Raw genomic sequence first — 23,293 nt, 5'->3', positions numbered from 1 at the left:
AATTTGTCTAGACACCAAAATAAGTAACCCCATTCCACTCTATCGAACGCCTTTTCAGCGTCTAAAGAGATAACTGCCTCGGGAAAGTGTTGACCATCTGTGGAATGTATGATGTTTAAAAGTCAACGAATATTAAAAAAAAAGAGGCGTTTTTTAATAAAACCAGTTTGGTCAGGTGAAATAATCGAAGGGAGGATAATCTCTAGACGGTGAGCCAAGGCCTTAGCCAACAATTTATAATCCACATTCAGGAGCGAAATAGGACGAAATGACCCACAATTCAGGGGATCCTTATTCTTTTTCAGTAAAACAGAAATAGAGGCCTGACAAAGGGTTGGTGGAAGGTGGCCTTCGACAAAGGACTCCTCAAAAACTGACAACAAGATAGGCAATAATTTATCTCCAAGTTTTTTTAAAAATTCTAACGTAAATCCGTCAGGGCCTGGAGCTTTTGCATTCTGCATACTGTAAAGGGCTGCTCTAATTTCCTCCTTAAACATAGGTTTTTCCAATTGCTCCTTTAATAATATATTAACTTGAGGTGGATTTAAGTTTTGAGTTTGGCTTTGACTGGGGTAAACGCCGCTCTACGGCGGCTAAGCTCGGCGCTCATGTCTGGGAATATATGCACCCTTGCCCCTCTGAATTTGAGCTCACCCTTATTCCTGGATACTTGGAGAATCTTTTCCTTATCCGCGTAGTAGTGCAGCCGCACTATCATGGGTCTGGGACGGTCGCCGGATTTGGGTTTAAGAGCCAGGGATCTATGAGCGCGGTCCAGCACCAAAGGATCAGTTATCTCGTCGCCCAGAACGCCGGCGAAAAACGAAGCCATGAATGCAGTGGGCTTTCCATTTTCAACACCCTCGGGTATTCCAATAATCCTCAGATTTTGACGGTGGCTTCTGTTCTCCAAGTCATCATTCCGGTCTTTCAGTTTCCCCACCTCTTGTTTGAGATCCAATATGGTTTTATCCAGCCCGGCAATGCTAGAATCATGTCGGTTGAGCGCGCCCTCGATATCCCGTATAGTGGTGGCCGTCTCGGTCTGTGCTGAGCGCAGAGATGTCATCTCGGTTCGGAATTCCGTTTTTAGAGAGGCGATGTCAGCTTTGGTGTCCTGCCGAAGGGCTTCTATGTCTTCTTTAATTTCAGCGTGGAGACTAGCCATCTCCTTCTTGATTATATCACCCAGTTGTTGACGAGAAATGCCCATCTCGGCTTTTATCAGCTTTAGAAGAGCGCTCTCCGTTGGCTGCTCTGCTGGAGGACTCGGTGGGGTTGATGGTCGGGTGGCAGCCGCGGCAGCGTTAGCATTAGCATCGGCCATGAGCGTTTGTCTGAGTGCAGGGCTAGCCAAACTCTGAACTGCGGCTTTGGATGCTTTTTTCTGACTTTTAGTCGCCATTGTGCTTATGGGTTAGCCTGGAAATCCAGACCCTGATATCTTGAACGATAGAGGGTCTGGCCACGATCAATAGTAATTTCCAACTCAAGCGGCGGCTCCTACTCGTGCATTTCAAATGCCACTGCACGCAGTTGGATAGCACTACAACCAATCAGAGCGATGCACAAGGTGACGTAAGCCCCGTTCGTTTAGCGAACAGCTGTTAAACTGTTAAATTAAATGTTTGCCGTTGTCGGTCGGCAAAACAGAACATTCCACTTACTTGCTAATGAAAGATTTGAGTGCCGTCTTCCAAATCGTAAAGGGTCGAGGCCAAAGCAGTCTCAAACTCACACAACATATCCGCAGCCATCTTTGATGTTTACTATCACGGCTTCGATGTCGCATGCACGTCACTGTCGTCATCCGGTTACGTCCTCCCCAGAGTACCATATAAAGGGCTCTGGCGCGCCCATATTAGATAGAACCAATTGAAACGTGAGCCCAGATTTCTGGTCTTCTTGATAAAGCTTCAATGGAGCGTAGTGCCTAGTGGCAGGTCTGGGAATGCCAGGCTACTTATGGGTAGTTTTCCAGTATGAAAAATTGCCTCGTTGTGCAGCCGGAATAATAAAATGTTGTGGCTAATCAATGTATATCAATATAAAATACGGAGCGCGTAGGACTTGCGACTACTCCATTTTAGGTCCAAACCGGAAGCCATCTTCTGCGTTTTTATATCAATTCATAATTAGCAAAAAATCGATTTTATTCTATTCATAATTTTTTCAAATCTTTTTCATGTATGTATTTTTCCTGTCGCCTGTAATGTTGACTTGCCTCAAAATCACCTGCATTACAAGCTTCACATTAAAGACGACATAGGTAGATAGGACATTTGCCACAACGCCTTTTAGTACACGGTGGACTGGAGGAGATCCTGAAACCCTCCTTTGAAATGAATCGGGAATCGTTTTCAGAATCAGAATCTCTTTATTGTCATTGCACAAAGTGCAACTAAATTGGGGTAGAGGCTCTCAAAAAGAACCCAGAATGGATTTTGAATCTATTCTCGACCTCAATAATCAGAATATAAATCAAATTGTGGCATTCCAAAAGATTCTAAGCCCCAACTCCAAGGACTGGGCGGTTCGACCTGAAATCTATATCATGATTAATTTAACATTTTGCCTCAATTACGATAAATTAAATATATATATATATATATATATATATATATATATATATATATATATATATATATATATATATATATATATATATATATTTTAAACTCTAGTAAACGAATATCAAAATATAAATGTCAGATACAAAAATGTCAATAAATTACTGCTGATTAAGAGTAAAAAAATAAAAATAAAAAAAGGGGCTGAACGGGGCCCAAATCAAAATAATCGACAGCAGTGTCTACTAGAAGTTTTTACTATTGTTTTGTGTTTTAATTTCATTTTAATTCTTGCTTTTATGTGTCTTTATGATGGTTTTTGATGTAATGCATTTTACTTATTTTACTGTACAGCACTTTGGTCCGCCTCGGCTGTTATAAATGTGCTATATAAATAAAGTTGACTTGACTTGACATGTGCAAGTTTAAGTGGATTCCAGGGTCTGAATGTGGGTTTGGATTCATTTAGGATGAATTGCCCAGCCCTAGTAATTCCTAATGTTTTCTTTGCCTGTCTCCAGATGTTGGTGACCACTCCAGAGAAGTGGGATGTTGTGACCAGGAAGAGTGTTGGAGACTCGGCTCTGTCTCAGATCGTACGCCTGCTGATCTTGGATGAAGTTCATCTCCTCCATGAAGACAGAGGACCAGTGCTGGAGAGCCTGGTGGCCAGGACCATCAGACAGGTCAGTCCTACACTGTCTCCTAACTTCCCTCTGTCCTCTCTTAAAGGTGCTACCAGCACATTTATACAGACAAGTATTAGTAGTGTCTCTGTCAGTTGTACTTGGATCTGTGTGTCCACAATAATTAGAACATTTACAATCATTTGGTAAATCTTGTTTGTCCATGTTTGTTTCAGGATTAAACAGATGTTCCACATGTTAATTGTTAAAATAGAGACATATTGATTCAAAGAAGGTGAGTATACATGCTGCCTTGCTACATTAGCAGGATATTCCCTCTAGCTCTGTGTTGCAATGGTGGGCCATGTCTGCTCGATTGCTACAATACATACAATACATGCATCTGGTGCCAGTCACGTCATTATAAAGTATCCTCATATTACCACCCTGTGAAATTACGTTGAGCTTGAAGATGTCTTTAGCCTCTTTTTAACTGAGCGGTACAGGTTTGGTGCGGTGTGGCACGAGACACAGTTATTTGCGTTTCCACTGTAAAACTTTGGGAAGGGATCCAAAATAGGCAAACAGTGATGCACCTAATATTGTCACCCTTTCGTTGAGGGTACCAAGTCATCCCAAAGGGTACCAAAAGGGGTGGAGCTATACACTGCAGTCAGTTGATTGCTCGACAGAATCATCGTTTCATGCGAGCGATACACCGCTGTCTGTAGTCAGCTCGGGAAGAGTGAAGAGTCTTGTGTTTAGAGAAAAATGGCGGCGCTCAGCTCTTTGTTTATTGTGGGCCGTTTTTCCTCTTTATTGAGTTAATCAGCGGGCTACACTGTGTCCCGCTGCTATGATGTCACAATAGTTACATAACCGTTCAACGTTTCTGACCCATAGACCGATATACTCTGACCCTCCGTCATTGTTTCAGGTTAAACCAGTGGACCTCAACATTTAGGGAATGTAAAAAAAAGCCTGACCTCGAATCTCTGCACAGTCCCCTTCATGTGACATTCTGCCTAGTTTTGAATGGTGCCTGTCTTTTGACCAAATGCTTTTGGGACTTCTGTCTAACTTGCCTATCAGTAAATGACGCTTTTGTGTTCAAACTTGTTTTGTTTCTGAGCTGCTACACCCCGAGTCTGATGACCTTCTGTCATGTCTCTGTTAGGAAAATGAATGAATGTGGAAAACAAAGAGATGTAAAATGAGTAAATAATGAATAAATAATTCCACAGGATTTCAGTTCATTTAGCAACTCTGTAAGGACAGTCATCCCTATGCATGCCTCTTATGTTACAATTATGGCTATCCTTGGCCGCTATTAGGGTTCACAATACATCCCCCTGACCCGGAAACATGTACAGTTATATTGAAAGAGATTACAAACTTATAAAGGAAATAATCAAAACGACCTGAGCGTCAAAATAAAGAGATGACAAGAATGAGACATAATTAAAGTGTAAGTTAGAAAAGTAAAAGAATGTACCACTGCATAACATACAGCTGTGTAAAATAACACACCTATAGCTTTGTAAAAAAAAACACATTTAAATTAAATACAACTTTTGTCATCATCATGAGAAATGTTCAAATCAAATCAAATCAGTTTTATTTGTATAGCCCAATATCACAAAGAGACATTTGCCTCAGTGGGCTTTATATTCCATACAGTATGACACCCTGCCCTTAGACCCTTAGCTCAGCTGAGAAAAAACTCCCAGTAAAAAAAACCTTTATCGGGATTACATTTTTTTTTTTAAATCTCAGTGAGAGTTGACAGAGTAAGGGATCCCTCTCCCAAGACGGACATCCTGCAATATGTATGTAGAGAAAATCATAAAGGAGTCAATCATTGACCAGATGTTTACATGGTAATACTAAAGTAAAATGTGAATAGTGTTGATGCTGGAGTTGTTAAAAATACATAGCAGCTAAAGGGCTGAGATCAGAGCGAGGAAGGCCAGTGAAACAGGGATGAGTCGCTGGGCTGTGCACCTCACAGCAGGGTTAACCTGCAAGGTAATTGAAAAGCGGTGGCTACATGTGACCGCTGTTTACTCGGTTCACAGCCCATTTATCTGCAGGTTTGGATGATATTACTGAAGAAGGGCTGACTGTGCACCTCAACACCTACAGAGGTTGTGCTGCAGTGAGTGCACCAGCTTGAAGCCTTTTTCCACTGTCTGTCTGTTTGTCAGCACAATGCACATGTAAAAAAACCTGTACTGGATTAGCATGTCAATAAACACTTGGCGGAGTGGGTAGTGTGACTAGGGCTGTAAAGGTAAACGAAGCAGAATGTTGGATATAGTGGATACTCCCTGAAAGAGGGCATGCTTGTGCAACTTTAAAAGACGGCCACAATGGACTTACTGAACTCTGGCTGAAGGAAATAAAACAGCATCATTTTTTTTAAATGACATATAGTCATGGCAGATCTGCAGACTCTCCTTAACTGGTAAATGCTCTCTTCTTCCAAACTCCACACATTGGAACAAAGACTTTGTTATACAGTAGATCTCTAGTTTTAAAGCTGTACTATGTAACTACAGTATGTGACAGGAATGCGTGGTCTCTGTATTGACTGCTCTGTCTGTAATGTCTAAATAATTAAGCCGAATAGTTATCCAAAGCGTGTTTTTTTTGTTTTAATTGTTGTCGCTAGTAATACATTTCTGATTTCACATAACTTCTTGAGTGTCTGCGTGATTCTGGTGCGAATGTAGGGGGCAGACAACAGAGACTCAAAACAGTATTTAAACAGACTAATTCTAGTCGCGGTCACATTTTAAGTGGAACGGATATTGTGGAAAAAATGCAAATGAAAAATAATCTAACAATTATTATTATTATTATTGTTTTTTTGCATTTTCAATGATTTTATTAATTGTGCAGAGAGACAATGATGAAATGGGGCAGAGAGAGGAATGATATACAGAGAACGACCCGGGCTGGATTCTAACCCGGGTCTGCTTTGAAGAGGACTGAGACTCTATGGAGGGGGGCTCTCTAACCACGAGCGCCCCTTCAAAACACAGAAATCATTACACAACAGTTTTCACCGCCTGAATATAGTCCTAATAGCTGCTACATTTTACTTTGACGCACACAATTGGTACCATGCCCCTTTTTTAATAACTGATCTGCAAATAGTATCCCACACTAAAACGATGATTTGCTGCCAGCAATGAAATATGATTATAGAAAAAGGGGAAGTCGGGGCTGCCTGTTGAGTGGGTCATTGGCTTTATGAGGGGAAACAAATGGAGATACAGTTACTGTCTATTCTTCCTATGGTGCACATTGGATGTTACCTCCTGGAAACCTGCAGTAGTCTGTCCCATTGCATCAGACATGCACCACCAGGCATTCACAAGTATTCACACCATCACCTCCGTCGGTCCACGGCATATGTTTCTTACATTTATGCTATTTTAAGGCTAGAATCACCATATTTGGGTAGCTCAGACCAAAGCCATATACAATCTTACTCTTAGAGGGGAAGTGAATCAATGTAGTAGGTAGATTTGGAGCTTTGACTGTACTGCAGCGCTACTTTTTTTCTACACGGATGTCTGATTATAGCAACCGGCAACATTTAGTGAAGGGCTTAGCGCACTGAATAAGAACGTTCTGCACTGCATGAACAATCCTAATAGAAATATATTCTATCCGTTTGGTCTTTTTCATTCACAAAAGTCATATTTGATGTATAGAATTAGTTTTTCTAATTTCCAAACCTTTAATATGATGACATCTCAAAGTTGGTAAGAACAACACTGCATGTGTGTTAATGTCATGTGATATGAGATAATATGGCGCAAATAAAGTGTAAATTCTATGAAGAAGAAAGAACAAATTCGGTGAAATGTGGGAGCCATTTTTCCATTAATTGAGAGGCTTAAGCTTCACATTTAGTTTTGTCTGACCAGTTGACATGGTTCTTGATTGAGCATATTCAATTATCAAGCATAATGTATTAACATTTAATTGATTTTGCTACATTTCCATTGATTTCTATATATTTCACCTCTGCCGAGTAGCCCGGCCCTTGGTATACTTTTCAGTAATCGGCTCTCATTGAACAAAAGTTTGGACACCCCTGCTCTTGTGTGTACTCCCAGTGTTTTGGATAGGCCTAGACTGTGAAAGCAGGTATGGAGAAGCAGCATGTATGTGTGTTTAGTGTGTCAGATCTTGTAAACAGCTCTAGGCACACCCTTCCAACATGCGATGCTGAGCCTGGCAGCCCCTCCCTCCCCCCTCCCCCCACCACATACCTCCATCTCTCTGTCCCATTCTCTTCACACCTGACCGACTGCTGTAATTGATTGCACTGAAATAATTAAGGGTAGCTGCTTCTGAGACTGCTTCTTAGGTTCCCGTATTCAAGACACATTAATATGGAAATCCCTGTCAACTAAATGATATTTGTCCCTCTTTTTATGCAAATGCTTTTGAAGACATAGCCAGCTATCACTTTGATGTTTTGCTTGAAAGAGCTTTTGCTTTTGACTAACACATTCTTGGCCCTGGATGCACTGCCACCAATTACGCACTGTATTCAAGATAAAGTCCCTCTAACCTTTATTACAAAAAGGCCTTTAATGTTGCTCCGTACTACAATTTTTAATGTCCACAAGATGATCATAGTGTGTTAAACAAAAGGCAGATTCCACCGATTGGTATTTGATGTTTCTGCCGAACCTTCACCCTTTCTTAACAATGGACTCATCATAGTGTAATATAAGCCATGGATTAAATGACAGTGTGTAAAGCTCAAAGGAATGACCCAACAGAGTGGTATCGCCAACTCTGCAGTTAGCCTTACTCCACAGACAGTTTGAGCCTCTTTTAGTTTGTTACATTACATTACATGTCATTTTAGCAGACGCTTTTATCCAAAGCGACTTACAACTGGAGCACACAATCACACAGATAGCCAGGGAGCAATTAGGGTTAAGTGCCAGGGACACTTGGACATGTGGCGGGGAGATGGGGGATCGAACCACTGACCCTGAAGTTGCGGGTCGACCACCCTACCCACTGAGCTACATCCCCCCTGTTTGTTGCTCTGGTCTTCTGACCAAATGACTACAAAGTCAGGTCTTATTATCCTGGTTTGAAGCATTTTCAGATCGCTGTGTTATAGGGCTCGGTATCAAGTTCCACAAGTTTTTGGCACAGAACGAAATGCCCCATACTGCATTGAGTATGGAAACATGTCTTGACGTTTAATACCACATTTCCATACCTGAAGGGGGTTGTCATCAACGTGAGTGAGCCAACAAGCATTCAGCATGCCTGATGTGCCAATATCTAAAAGTGCTGGTTATTGGCGGCATCCAGGGAAAAAAAACATTAGGTTACATTTTGAGCTACGCAGTATGCAGGTATGCATCAGTGAGCCTTGCATACTGACTGAATTGTGTTGTCACAATTTTTTCTGCTCTCCCTAGTAGACAACAGTGCTCAGTTTGCATAGGTCTAAAAGGAGAGTTTCCTTTCATAGTGTTGTCCACTGAATACTATGCATTTTCAACTCTTCAACCCAAACAGGGCTGTTCTCATTTCCCCTGGAAACCTACACCTAAAAACCAACCAGAAATCCAACACAAATACCCTTACTCAACAAGTTGATAAGCTGCCCTAAGAAGATATGAAAATAAGCCTTGTTAAAGTACTTTAAAACCACAACTGATGATGCAGTGGGAATTTATATTAGATAGGATTGTTACAGATCTGATCCCTACGGAGCCCCTAAAGGGACATGGAGGAAAAAAAAATTTTTGGTAAAAAAAAAAAAAAAAAAAAAATCAAACTCGAGATCTCGAGTTCAAACTCGAGATGTCGAGTTTGAAGTAAAGATCTCGAGTTTAAAGTCGAGATCTCGAGTTTAAAGTCGAGATCTCGAGTTTAAAGTCGAGATCTCGAGTTTAAAGTCGAGATCTCGACTTTGCCTTCAAACCTCTCTCACCGTCACCAATGGTCCATGCATCAAAGGCATATCAATTAATTTATGGGAAACCACACAACAGTGTCATGGAGGAGTACTTGGAGCATTCTTTTCTCACACTAACACCAAAATACAACCTATTAGGCCTAAATCTAACGTTTATTATGCACATTGGAGAGAAAAGTGACAATGCTTCACTTCATTTTGGCGCACCATGGACAGAGAGTGGAGGTCTAATTGTCAACACACACACACACACACACACACACACACACACACACACACACACACACACACACAATATGTAGACGGTATACATTTGACTATATCAAAACGTGAACGTTTCCAAGACACAATGCCGCCTACACTTGAGGAGAACTCTGTTTGGCTGTATTGGCTGGTCTGATGAAGGCTATTATGAGTCGCAAAGAGTAATTTGCACCGGATTAGACTATGTCCGCGTTCTCCAGTGACTCCATATGATCGGAACTTGAAGCACTCACAATAGTGCAGGCAAAATATGAAATTCAATTGGATTATGCGAACTTTCTATTTTTCTTCACTTGGAGAGAGAAAAAGCGCTGTTCCCGTGCGCTCTGGCAGCACTACACCTGTGCCCGGCGTGAGCCTCAAACTGCGTCTTAATAGAAAAGATAACTGCAGGTCATATGACAAAACTAGCGATCGGACTAGGTTAGTAAAGCCTAATTAAGCCTTTCCCAGGAAGGGATCGTGTGTGAATAAAACACAGAGTCTGGACTGGCGTATTTTTAATAGCCTATAGCAGAACTTCCTTTGCTGTGCGCTGGGGAGAAACAGACACGCTGGTAACTATTCTGCTCCAGATCTGCACATTGGACAGCGCCACGCGATCCTCACAGTTTTGCTGCTGTTTAGTTAAAATTTGTGATTTTTTGGGTGCAATAGATGAATAACATGTGCCGTCGGGTGAAGCCTCTTATCTCTCTCGACCGTGTGCGAGGCAAAACAAATCAGGCGCTGTTTCTCCCCAGCGCACAGCAGAGGAATTTCTGCTATAATTAGAAATCACCAGTGCAGACTCTCCTCAAACTATTAGTTTAATTTAGTTTTTATAATCAGCGATCGATTGTTTCATTTGTACACAGAGACAAACATGTAGGCATGTAGCGGTGTGGCACATTTACGCACGAAAGCTTCCCTCAGAACGGAAGAGAAAAAAATTAGCTTTTTTATTTAATTATTATTATTGTAGTCCAGACTGTGTTTTATTCACACACGATCCCTTCCTGGGAAAGGCTGAAAGTGTGAATGAGGCTTTACTAACTTAGTCCAATCGCTAGTTTTGTCATATGACCTGCAGTTATCTTTTCTATTAAGACACAGTTTGAGGCTCAAGGCGGGCACAGCTGGTGTAGTGCCAGAGCGCACAGGAACAGCGCTTTTTCTCTCTCCAAGTGAGGAAAAATAGAAAGTTCGCATAATCCGGTTGAATTTCATATTTTGCCTGCACTATTGTGAGTGCTTCAAGATCCGATCATATGGAGTCACTGGAGAACGCGGACATAGTCTAATCCGGTGCAAATTATAGCCTTCATCAGACCAGCCAATACAGCCAAACAGAGTTCTCCTCAGGTGTAGTGTAGGCGGCATTGTGTCTTGGAAACGTTCACGTTTTGATATAGTCAAATGTATACCGTCTACATATTGTGTGTGTGTGTGTGTGTGTGTGTGTGTGTGTGTGTGTGTGTGTGTGTGTGTGTGTGTGTGTGTGTGTGTGTGTGTGTGTGTGTGTGTGTGTGTGTGTGTGTGTGTGTGTGTGTGTGTGTGTGTGTGTGTGTGTGTGTGTGTGTGTGTGTGTGTGTGTGTGTGTGTGTGTGTGTGTGTGTGTGTGTGTGTGTGTTGACAATTAGACCTCCGCTCTCGGTCCATGGTGCGCCAAAATGAAGTGAATCATTGTCACTTTTCTCTCCAATGTGCATAATAAACGTTAGATTTAGGCCAAATAGGTTGTATTTTGGTGTTAGTGTGAGAAAAGAATGCTCCAAGTACTCCTCCATGACACTGTTGTGTGGTTTCCCATAAATTAATTGATATGCCTTTGATGCATGGACCATTGGTGACGGTGAGAGAGGTTTGAAGGCAAAGTCGAGATCTCGACTTTGAACTCGAGATCTTGACTTTAAACTCGAGATCTTGACTTCAAACTCGAGATCTCGAGTTTGATTTTTTTTTTTTTTTTTTTTTACCAAAAAAATTTTTTTCCTCCATGTCCCTTTAGGGGCTCCGTAGATCCCCGATAGCATTAGATAAAAATGTGAGATGATCCTCAGAATTCAACATACACTAGTCATTTAGATTTGCATCAGAGATTGGCACTTTCTGACCTTTTAATGCTACTGATGTGTGAGATATAAATGTATGCTTTTGACGACAAGAGCCATTTCAAATGTATATTCTAGAGGGAGTGGGTGAGCCAGAAAGACCAGAGGGGCTGAACAACATGTTAACAATAGCAGCCTTTCATAGCTTCATATATGACTGCTTTCTCTTGCCTGTTGAAGATATTTTGTACAGACAATCAGCAGTTAAAGTCATAGTAGCACAAAGTGAAAGACACTTGTAAGAGAGCAAAGTGTGGAGACTCTCTGTAGGTGCAGTACTGAGGTACAGGAGCGCTGGTGTGAATGTGTAGTGCAGGCCCGGTCTGCTGGTAGGGAATACCTTATCTAGATGGGATGCTTTGACAGGTACTGCATCACATTAAAGGCCTTACCAATCTTCCCTGTCACATCCAGCAGGAGGCTCACAGATAGGGCAACCACCCCCCTCCACACACACACACACACACACACACACACACACACACACACACACCCTCACACCCCCTTTAATTATTTTTACCCACAGGGTAAGGGGTGGTTTGGGCCCCTTTTGCATACATTCTTGCCTCAATTCCAATTCATTTTCCATGATATTCTAATTGTATGAGTTATAATTAACAAACTTAAGTGTGTTTCCTGAACACAATTCCCTTTGTACCATCAAATTCAAACTCCTAGCTTTTGTCTACACAATTTCTAACAGTACCACCACTGCTTCTGCTGTCTTTTATGTGTACATACTGTATTAGGGTTTCAAAGACTAATCGTCTTTGAATAGTTTTAGATTACTAAATGCTTCTAAATGGATTGGGCGATGGAGAGGTCATTTTTAGTCTTAGGACACCACCACAGCTGCGCTCTTGCTTCCTTAGAGAGTCAGCTGTTCAGCTCTACTCACGTAAGGTCAATTCTTAAAAACCATGACCAGTAGGGCTGGGTGTTGGCAAGGACTTCACCATACCATACGCATCACAATACATGACTCATGCTATGATATATCACCATACATTGATACATATTCCACATGGTTCATTGAAAATATAAAAACCAAGCTGAAATATGAGTTGCTGTTGTACGATCTAGGTGGTCTCAGAGTGGCTACGAGGAACTTTGGCGGCTGGCGGCCCCTTTGGACAAAATCAGTAGTATTTTTTTTTATTTAGCTTTTAGTTGTTCTTCATTGAATTTTCTTTTTTTCTTTGATGGTTCAGACCCGTTATCATTCATTATGACGACAAACAACTGTCTCAAACAAGGCTCCCGCTCCCCTTCCCTCACCTGGAGGGATAGGCTTCTCAAATCGCGTTGCTGCGCTGCACTGAAATCTGTGACCAATACGAATATGTGACCATAGAGCCTGCATGTGCAAGCCGAAAATCGGACTGGGTGTGCGACCAGACCAAAGGCATTAATAAAAACTATATATAAAACTGCTTTCTTTGCACTGGTGGTCTCGTTTGCTGTTAAAGGTAATATATGATTATCAGAGGAAAAATGAGTCTGTTTTAAAGATATTTAAAAGTAATAATCCAGTGGACACATTGAGTCAAAGTGTTGACTTTCTGTGTGTGTTAGCAGCTTAACAGTGATTAGTGATTGTATGGTGACTGTAACTCTGTGCTGTTGTCTGTTGATGATTTAGGTGGAGTCCACCCAGAGTATGATCAGGATCCTGGGTCTGTCAGCCACCCTGCCTAACTACCTGGATGTAGCCGCCTTCCTGCACGTCAACCCCTACATCGGCCTCTTTTACTTCGACGGACGCTTCAGACCGGTGCCTCTGGGACAGACCTTTGTGGGCATCAAAAGCACTAACAAGGTAAACTAAACAAAGACGCACCGATTCAACTTTTTTTCAGTTCGATCCGATTTCGATATCTGGGTTTTTGGATATTGGCCGATACAGATACTGTCCAATATCATAATTATTTTTCTTTGTTGGTGGTGATGTTATGTGTAAGGGTAGGAAGGCTTAAGCAACACAGCAATTCTAATTTTAAAAAGAGCAAAAAATATACACAAATGTATAAAGGTTTATCTGAACTGCATGAACGCTTTGAATACAGAAGAACATCATAACTGAACTTTTTAATTGCTAGAAAAAAATGTAACGTGTCGTATATCACATAGCTAGCTAACATCTTATTTTATTTCATATTTAAAACACTAGTAAAAAAATGTAATGACACACTGTGGAATTTGGATGGGTACGTGGATCATAGTTGTCGGTCCGATATCTGATGAGTAGATTACAGCCATATCAGACCTGCTATTGAACATTGGATTGTAACCATCCCTAGAAACAAAGAAAGACAATGTGAATGTATTGACAAACCTATAGGATACTTTAATTTACATGCACACACGTAGTTCAGTTCTCCAGGTTGTTCACAATAACCACATCATTATTGAGCCCATAAACAGTGCAAAATGCACATAAGCTAAGGAATAAGGAAAATAAACCTATATAAATTGAATTCTCATGTAACAAAATAAGGTATGCTATAGCAGCTATGATGTTGCTGCTATCTTTACATCATTTCTTGTCACTGTTTCTGAAAGCATCATCATTTGTTTTTCTACGTTTAAACTTTCATTGCTAAATAAAAAAAGATTTAGTGATTATTGGTTAGTTGCAGAATATTAAAAGCTAGTTTAAAGAAGCCTGAGTATGGCTGACGTATACTAACTAATTAGCTTACAACTGTATGCACGAGAGTTAGGAGTTTTATTATAGTGTTCAAACATTGGAGGAATCCATGTAGATTTGAATGCCAACTTTTGCTCTTGTTCAGATCCAGCAGATGCATGACACGGAGGAGGTGTGTTACAACAAAGTTGTGGAGCAGGTTAAAGCTGGTCATCAGGTAAGGGCTCTTCTTTACATATTATACACATTCCCTGCGTTCCAAATCACATACTCTTTCTTTTTTTCTATTCTACATATTACATCCGACGATAAAAAAAATAATCTAGTTAGGATGCAGTAGGCATACTATTGGGACATACTTTTACTTATTTATTTCATCATAACATTGCGCCTTGATCTTGCCTCTTGCTTCTATATTTGTTGCATCCCCTTTTGTTTTCATATGGAGGCTCCGTTGATGTGACTTCAGGTTCGCACTGGATTGTGGGTCAGAATCGCCCAAATAGGATGCTGTTTTCAACACAAAAAATCTTGGCCGGATGTAGTAGACATCCGGGTCTTTCTAACCATCCTAAATCTGGCCACAAGAATGGGGACATCCTAAATCTTTTTTCTACCATAATACATAGTAGATAGTTTGCGATTCGGAACTCAGGGATTATCTCTTTGTGTTGTTGTGTTAGTGATAACTAATGTCAATTCAGAAATCAATTCAGTGGAATATTAACTAGCTTTTCGATGTCACAACCGTTTTCCCATGTTTAAAAAATTCTATTATTTTGCATTACGCAACATGTTTGAAATTCCAATTTAACAATGTAGAGCAACTCTTACCAGTGTATCTCCATTGGGAATCAAATGAATGCCACCAAAGTTACTTTTATGAACTTGATGTTTGAATTGATTTCAAATCAAAAAGGTGCAATGAGCCTGAGGAAACACAATGTCTACCTAAAAAAATACAGCAACAAAGAAATAATTCATCAATCATCAACAGAAGAGCAGAGAGCTGCAGTGGAGGCTTGTAGGTGTGCGTCCAGGGCCACGCCATGAATGCCATTTTAAAAACTTAACGGGTTACGCTCAGACTTTGATTCATCATGATTAAGGCTATAAACGCTGACAGCTCTTGTTTTTAGTGTTTCAGTGGTTTCCACTTCTTCTATCTACCAAGTATATCTTAAAGCTTTATTGAGTCTCATTTTGTATGCTTTTATTTGAATTGTCAATTTGATCAAGACAATAAAAGTTATTGAAAAAACAAATGAACTAAACTGAAGAGTATTGTATCGACAGTCCCTAAGACAGATCAATGTGGGGGATAATGCAGCATTTTCCAGGAATGTGTTCAGATTTCAAGAACATGTTATCACCTTAAAACGCCAGATTAAAATCAAGCATTCTCCACATTTTTTCAGACTGTGTGCGAAAGCCCTGAGACACACATACACGGGTGTAGTATAGGGATGTTAAACGATTCATTATTTGCGTGTCGACGTGTCGGAGGCATGAATCGACAAATCGATCGATTTACTATGCCATTAGAAAAGAGAAAAAAAAAGGCAATGTGCATTTTTTTGCGGCAGCAGAGCGTAGTTGTGGTGCTGATAAACTGCGCTTTCCTTTAAACAACACTGGTGCCGCACGCTGTGTGTGTTCAGACTTCATCTGCATCAAAGCCTTTTTGATAATAAAATGAGAGTCTTTAATTTTAAAAACGCTGTCCATGCGTCGGAGGTGAACTCGGCTGAAAACAGAAACAACAGTCCCTTCAGTCGCACTGTCAGCTTGCCGAAATGGCTCTGTGTACTTGAGACATACAAACAGATCGCGGATGCCGTTCCCGTAGACAACGTTAAAGGGCAGGATAGCCCCGGTTATCATTTTATTCAACAAACCACAGAGTTTTTCTGCACGGCGGCTCATTCACTCATAGGCTACTTGCGAGGTCTCCTGGTGATCGTCACCGTCACAGCGCTACTCGCTGCTTTGCCCGGGCGGAGGCTTTGTGTGAAGGTGATTTAACATCACGGCCGTAGATGAATGCTATAACTTTATGCTGCATATGTTGCACTGCACTGTTGGCCCACACAGGACATTTAATGCGCGCACATTGCAGAAATGAAGCGCCTGCAGCGCGCTCGTGACCACACGTGAACTCGCATCACGGACGTCTCACATGTCCCCAAAACATCTAATAAAGTAAAACACCCGATTTACCGATTTCTATTTTTAGAGTCGCCTTGGGCACGAGTCGAAAATCGAGCCGAGAATCGACACATTGTTCACATCCCTAGTGTAGTAAAGGTGTAGCATCAGAATACAGGATAATATGTTAAATACAACATATTTCTCTGAACTGAAGGTTATGAATAGAAAGTGCTTCGGTAAAAAAGCATTGAAGTGAACCTTATGGAATGAACACCTGCAATGTGTATACTCTGAAGTCCTTATCGTGCTAAGCGTTCCCCTCTACACATTCTACAGCCTCTGTAGGCCTACTGGGAGCAAGGAGGATTCACACGCTAGCGTTTAGCTTCCATCTGCTACAGGAATTCAGCTTGTTATCCAATCTTCATAATTTTATTGCAAGTGTATGCGTGCACAAACACACACACACACACATACACATACACACACACACACACACACACACACACACATGAACACACTATTTGTTTGCTTTTTCCCCCTTCACTCAGGTACACATTTAAAGGTGCACTATATAACTTTGGGTGTGTCAGAGAAGTGAATATTTTCTAAGGTTTATCTCATAAGTGAATACACAAACTTTCATCGCAGGAAAACTGGATCCCTGGAACACTGTCTGAGGTTTAGAAAGCTTCCTGAAAGAGTATTTTAGTTATTTAGTTTTAATACTTAGAATTATATGTAGAGGAAATATACGTATTTTTAGTTTTGTGAACTTGCTGTAGGCTATATATATAAAGACACACACAACCCTCTGCATAGAAACTGCATAGTGCACCTTAAATATGAGCCTTGTCTTGTCCCTGGACAACGTGTAAACCAACCTAATTCTGCTGCACCCCTCACTACTGTTCTATGTTGGTGGTTGAAATGATTCAATGGTCCAGTCCTGGCTTGTATGTTAGGAGAGGCCTCCTCTGCATTCAGTATTCAATTGTCACGAAGTGGCTGTGACATATATTAATTTCATCTGGGAGAATCTGATGGATGAAATCTTCCCTTTTATGATTTTTCCCTGCGCCCTCCTGTCAGTAGGCACGCTGCCAGAAAGCGGTTTAATAAGCCGAGAAGCATGCGGTTACTGTCGACAACGCTTCCACACAGTGGTGGCTGAGAAAAAACACCTTCAACAAATAAGATGTGCTGCAGTGCCTTCCTCAGTGCCCACTGTGTTTGGGTATACACACACAGATGGCTACTGTGTAGTCATGCAATATTTTGTGGTCTAACAATATATGTTCCTACTTAAATGTTACAGAATTACAAGGGTCATTGATGGCTATTTACAGGCCAATTAAGGATTTTTTCCCCTCTCAAATCTAGGATATTTTTATCTCTTACTAATCCTTCAGTGTACAATGTGGCTTCGCATAAAATGTGCAGTCATGATTGACTACAACTGCTGTGAAATATATTCATTCAATTTGGGAGATCTAATTTATTAAATTACCTTAAAGGTGAAGTAAGCGATTTATTTATGTTAATATAAGTGTTAAATCGCTCTTTATTCATACAGTGATTACTTAAATAGTGTGCGCGTTTCATAAAGCCGATCTCTCAGTCATTCCCTCTGCATGTAATCGGCAAATAAACTTTTCGAGGATCCCACTACTGATAACCAATCAGAAGAGAGAACGCTACAAACCGGCACGTCTCACTGCCGGTGCACGTGTAGAGCGACGCATGGGTGAATGTGTATGCACCTACAATGTCGGAGCAGGTAAAAATCCTTCCCAATGTTTTGATGGTTTTTATCATGTTTTATCACACTCATGGATCTGAGATGATGCTAGATAACTCGCTGCTTGAAGACCGCATTGCATTAATGTGGTGACGTAGGGACGAGGGAGAGGACTGCTAACTGCAGTAACTGACAGGAAGTTGGCTAAAAGGACCATTCCGCTTACTGAACCTTTAAGGGATAAAGCCAGACCTAAATAACTTTGTATCTTTGTCCATGTCAGGTGATGGTGTTTGTCCATGCCCGTAATGCCACAGTGAGGACGGGCATGGGGCTCATCGAGATGGCAAAGAACTCTGGAGAAACATCCTACTTTCAACCAGACCACGGGCCAGACTACGGCCAGTGTGACAAACAGGTAACAAAAGCTTCCAACCTGTTTAAATAACTTTTTACAAGCAAAAGTCAGTACCGTATTTGTTCAGCTTCTTAACAGGATGTATCAATATATCCACTATGTATATGATTATTTAGCCGTAGCCTTAATGCTCCTTTTGTTGAACAGTAACTTAACCGCTGCGCGCTGAACTATGGATAGTGTTTTTTAATGTAGAGAGAGCCGTGTCCCTGGCATATAGAAGCTACACACGTTTATTTTGCTAGAAAAACCGGCAGAGCACAAATCTTTCCCCAGACAAAGTGGCGGGTGGTCTCAATAACTTACTAATCGCTTAGACTAAATTGGCGAGTGTTATATTTGAGCCCTGCACGACACTCTCCGCTGATCACAGTGATGGTGCATCCACGAAAATATTTTCGCGTATGCACCGTTTCGTGTTGTCGTATAAACAGCCCCTGAGATGCTGGTTGACAAACTGTTATGACGTTCTTATGTTTAAAAAAAATAATCATTCAGACACAAATAGGCAAAAACAGTAGCCAGAGGCCATTAGGTTTGCAAAGAAATTCCCTGCATTCCAATACCCATACTTCCCTACTATTTAGTATGCCAGCAAATGATTTAGGATGTCCCAATACATTCACGTCAATTGTAGTATGCTGAAAATATGAATACCAGTATTTTTTATATGAAATAACTAGGGCTGTCAAATTAACGCGTTAATTTCGATTAATTAATTACAGAAAAATTAACGCGATTAAAATTTTTTTACGTAGATTAATCGCACTTCTATAGTGCCCTTTGACCCGGTGCAAAAGGGGTGAGGCGAGAGCGCAGCTTGCGGATGCGGCCCGCACGGGATTAAACAGTAAAGAAAGATGCAGGGCAAAGGGGCTGAGGTCTCTATGGATGTGTTATGGGATGTTTCGGGCAAATAAACATGAAGGTAAGAAGACAGCTTATTTTATTCTCCGCAGGTTCTGTGAATTATTCATTTAGTGGGTGCCAACAATGTAGGTTCAAAACTCAAGTATCTCTCAATCTTCCTCCGTGTCTCACTTTCGTTTGCTAGCTGCTTGTGTGTGTGTGTGTGTGTGTGTGTGTGTCTCAATATTTTTGGCTTTGAGTAGTACGATGGCGAATGAGTCGGCGCAGCTGTGGCAGTGCAGCGCTGTCTGTTTTGGAGATAGACAGTCTTCATTTAGCCTGCTGTTTTTTTTGTGGTTTTAACTAGAAAATTTGCCCCGAGCTACGAGAGACAGAGAGAGAGAGAGAGAGAGAGAGAGTGAGAGAGAAACAAACTGTAGAATAGTCTACAGCTGTTTATAAACAGGCAAAAAAGTGTCATTAATTTAGATTAATTATTCACAGAGCCTGTAATTAATTAGATAAAAAAAATGTAATCGCTTGACAGCCCTAGAAATAACAGATGTTTGTTTATCAATTCAACATTTTTCTTTTCCAGAAATCAATTGTTAAAAGAGATAAAACAAATTATTTTCCAACTGTTGTATCTGCAAAAGTTTGTGAACCCTGAGCTGCATTGCTTAAATCGAGCAGGTAAAAACAATCAGGTGGGCCAAATCGAGTGATGAAATAGACCAATGTAATGAGAGATCTTTAGGGAAGAAATTGGGTGGCACTAGATAAAACAGAGATCAAACCAGGTCAGTTTAGGCTCATCAAAGTGAACCTATACAGGTCAGACATGCCAAAAGGGAAAACAATCTCAGAGGATCTCAGGAATAGAGTTGTGATGCTCCACATTTGTCTAGGAACAGCTATAAATTAATTTAAAAAAAAGTTTGAGCTCCATCGGTCCACTGTGAGGCAGATCATCTACAAATGGAGAGCTTTAAGAGTGACTGAACATCTGTCTAGAAGTGGACTTCCTAGCCAAAGCCAGCCCAAACATTACATTAGTGATTTGCAGCTCTCTTGCAGCATCTGGGACAGATGTGCATGGTTCCACAATAAGGAGGGAGGGTTGCTGAAGAAGCCTCTGCTCTCAGAAAAGAACAAAACTGCTTGTCACAACTTTGCCAGAGAGCACCTGGAGATACCTGAAGTCTTATTCTGTGGACAGATTAGTCCAAAATGTAACTGTTTGGTCATAACCAAAACCACCATGTTTGGGCAAAAACGCAACTCTGCCTGCCACCAAGAGAACCTTCTCCCAAGTGAAGAACGATTGTGGCAAATGGTCTGCAAATCTCCAAATGTAATGTTTGGTTGGCTTTTACCAGAAAAATCACTTTTCTTGTGGCGCTTGAGGATATTTTTGAAGGAAGTCTACTTCTAGGCAGATGTTAAGTCATTCTTAAAGCTCTCCATTGTAGATGATTTGCCTCACGGTGGACCGATGGAGATCAAACTTTTTTATATGAATTTATAGCTATCCCCAGACAAATGTGCAGCATCACAACTCTATTCCTGAGATCCTCTGAGATTTCTTTCCCCTTTTAGCACGTCTGATCTGTATGGGTTCACTTTGGTGAGCCTAAACTGACTTGTTTTTTTCTTTGTTTTACCTTGTGCCACCCAATTTCTTCCCTAAAGATCTCTCATTACATTGGTCTATTTCATCAATCAGTTTGGCCCACCTGATTGTTTTTACCTGCTCGATTTAAGCAATGCAGCTCAGGGTTCACAAACTTTTGCAGATACAACAGTTGGTAAATAATTTGTTTTATCTGTTTTAACAATTGATTTCTGGAAAATAAAAATGTTGAATTGATAAACAAACATCTGTTATTTCATATAAAAAATACTGGTATTGATACAAATGAATTAATAATGGTTAACACAATAAAATTCCAAAATGCTCAAGGGGTTCACAAACTTTCAAACAGCACTGTATATATAGGAATAAGCACGGGACACTGATTGTGCATGTGTGTGTGTAATTAATGTTGTGTGTGCTGTGAGAATACACAGGGGCGGAGCTATATTCCCCCCCAGAGCATGGTCACTCAGCTCCCATATTTAAATGACCTGCAACTGAAGGCAGAGTGACAAATGTACTAACCTTTCCTTTGGTTCCCTTAAGGCTGAGGCATGATGGATGCTCGTGTAATCCTCCCTCTATTTAAATAGGATATATGTACAAACCGGATCGCTCTTCATGCTTTCTAAGGCTACGAATAGGGGACAAAGGAGTAGGGACTAAAAATGTGTTTTATAGCTAGGGAAGTATTTGAAACAGTGTGTTTTAGTAACTGTGCAAATGTTCTCACTATACCTTTATATGAACATTGACATGAATTAATTGTACTGTATATGCACTAGTTATGCATTAATTTACTGTTAACTCTCCTGAATGTGTCCCAACACAATAAGTACTATCTGCTCCATTAGCACTTGGTCTTTGTGGCTCTGCCCTGCTCTGGTGAAGGTAGAGGCACCAGGCTGATTCCACTCGTTAAGCCCACACAGAGATAATGCACTGCCTATTTGCACTCTGCAAATTGCCCCCTACATTAATATTTATAGGTGATTTTTTTTTAATCTCCAATAAGCATATGCGGTAGAATAAAAGCACCCTCTGAGGTCAGTCATATCATTTGGAGTTTTATTTATCCAGCTTAAAAAGTCAGAAGTGATTCCACTATATTTTTCTCTCTCTCTCTCTCGTAATGTTTTTTAATTGGCTTGCTCTTTGGGGGGACTGGAGAGGCTGTCAATAAGGCTTTAGATATCTTAATGCACCCACTCCAATCAATTCTTGTTAAAAAAATATTTTTGTTCAGCCAGTGATTTTTAAAAGGCTTGTTGAGTAAAATAATTAAAAAATATCCAAGAGAGGCTATTTTACACAAACATAGTACTGGCCTTTTGATCATCTGTGTACACATTTAAATTATGTATTACATAGAGCCGTGTGTGTGGGCGTGAGGGGCCAAGAGTGAAAATGATGCTTCAACAGTGCCCCTATTACAATATACAATTAACATCCGGACAGTGTTATTGGTCATTGATTAGATTGCCTAAGGGTCAGAACAAGAAAAAACACTCACAGGAAAGTTAACTTATTACAGACATTACATCATGCTATGACATTGTTTTTGATTTTTGACAAGAGGGCTCGCTCATTAAAAGGACAATACAATATAGAATTATCAAATGAGTTTGGTCAGAAACATATAAAAAAAAATAACGTAATGAGAAAATACTGTTCAAATTTCAACACAACACAGGTAAAATAACATAATGTGTAATTACAGCGTTTTCACTGAAAATGAAGCAGTTACACATGACACTGTATCCCTTGAGGGAACCACATTTGAGCCACTCTCATTTTTCGGATAAATCAAACAAACATATAGAAATAATAATACATTGTTCAATTATTGTGTCCACGTTTGATTTTGCTGAACGTGATTTAATTATTTTGTTTTCAATCATTCCTCAAACATAGTAGACAACATAGAAATAGTGCCCGCGTTCAAATCGCACATTTCTTTTTTACTATTCTACATACTACAGCTGATATTAAAAAGTACGTTGTTTACATGCAGAAGGCATGCAATTGGGACATACTTTAACTTTTTTATTTCATCCTAACATGGCTCCTTGATATTGCCTTTTTGCGTGTATAGCTGTCTCATCGCTATGTTTTCACCCAGAGGCTCAGTTGATGTGAAGTAACTTCCGCTGCAGAGGATTGTGGGTCAGAATTGCCGATTAAACCGTTGATTTCAACACTAAAAATCAGGGTGCTATTCTAGCGTCTAATAAACTTCACCAACGGTAATAACCGGAAGGACACGGCTCTCTGCTCTCTTTACATTACCGCAGTTAAGTTAGCGTGTGTGCAAACAGAAA

General features: G+C 40.5%; 1 protein-coding gene across 1 annotated transcript in view; it reads left to right on the top strand.

Annotated features, from left to right (window-relative positions):
* The window catches only part of ascc3 (activating signal cointegrator 1 complex subunit 3), a 202,833-nt gene that overhangs the window by 83,789 nt on the left and 95,751 nt on the right, over positions 1-23,293 (top strand). The window contains exons 11-14 of the mRNA XM_080039406.1: positions 3,095-3,259; positions 13,170-13,346; positions 14,323-14,394; positions 18,353-18,487. Of these exons, the coding sequence (XP_079895532.1) occupies positions 3,095-3,259; positions 13,170-13,346; positions 14,323-14,394; positions 18,353-18,487 (549 nt within the window). The remainder of the gene's footprint in view (positions 1-3,094; positions 3,260-13,169; positions 13,347-14,322; positions 14,395-18,352; positions 18,488-23,293) is intronic.

Source organism: Ammodytes marinus (assembly GCF_949987685.1).
Source record: "Ammodytes marinus genome assembly, chromosome: 13".
NCBI lineage: Eukaryota > Metazoa > Chordata > Actinopteri > Uranoscopiformes > Ammodytidae > Ammodytes > Ammodytes marinus.
The sequence above is the reverse complement of the archived record's forward strand: the minus strand, read 5'-3'. Positions and strand labels throughout refer to the sequence as shown.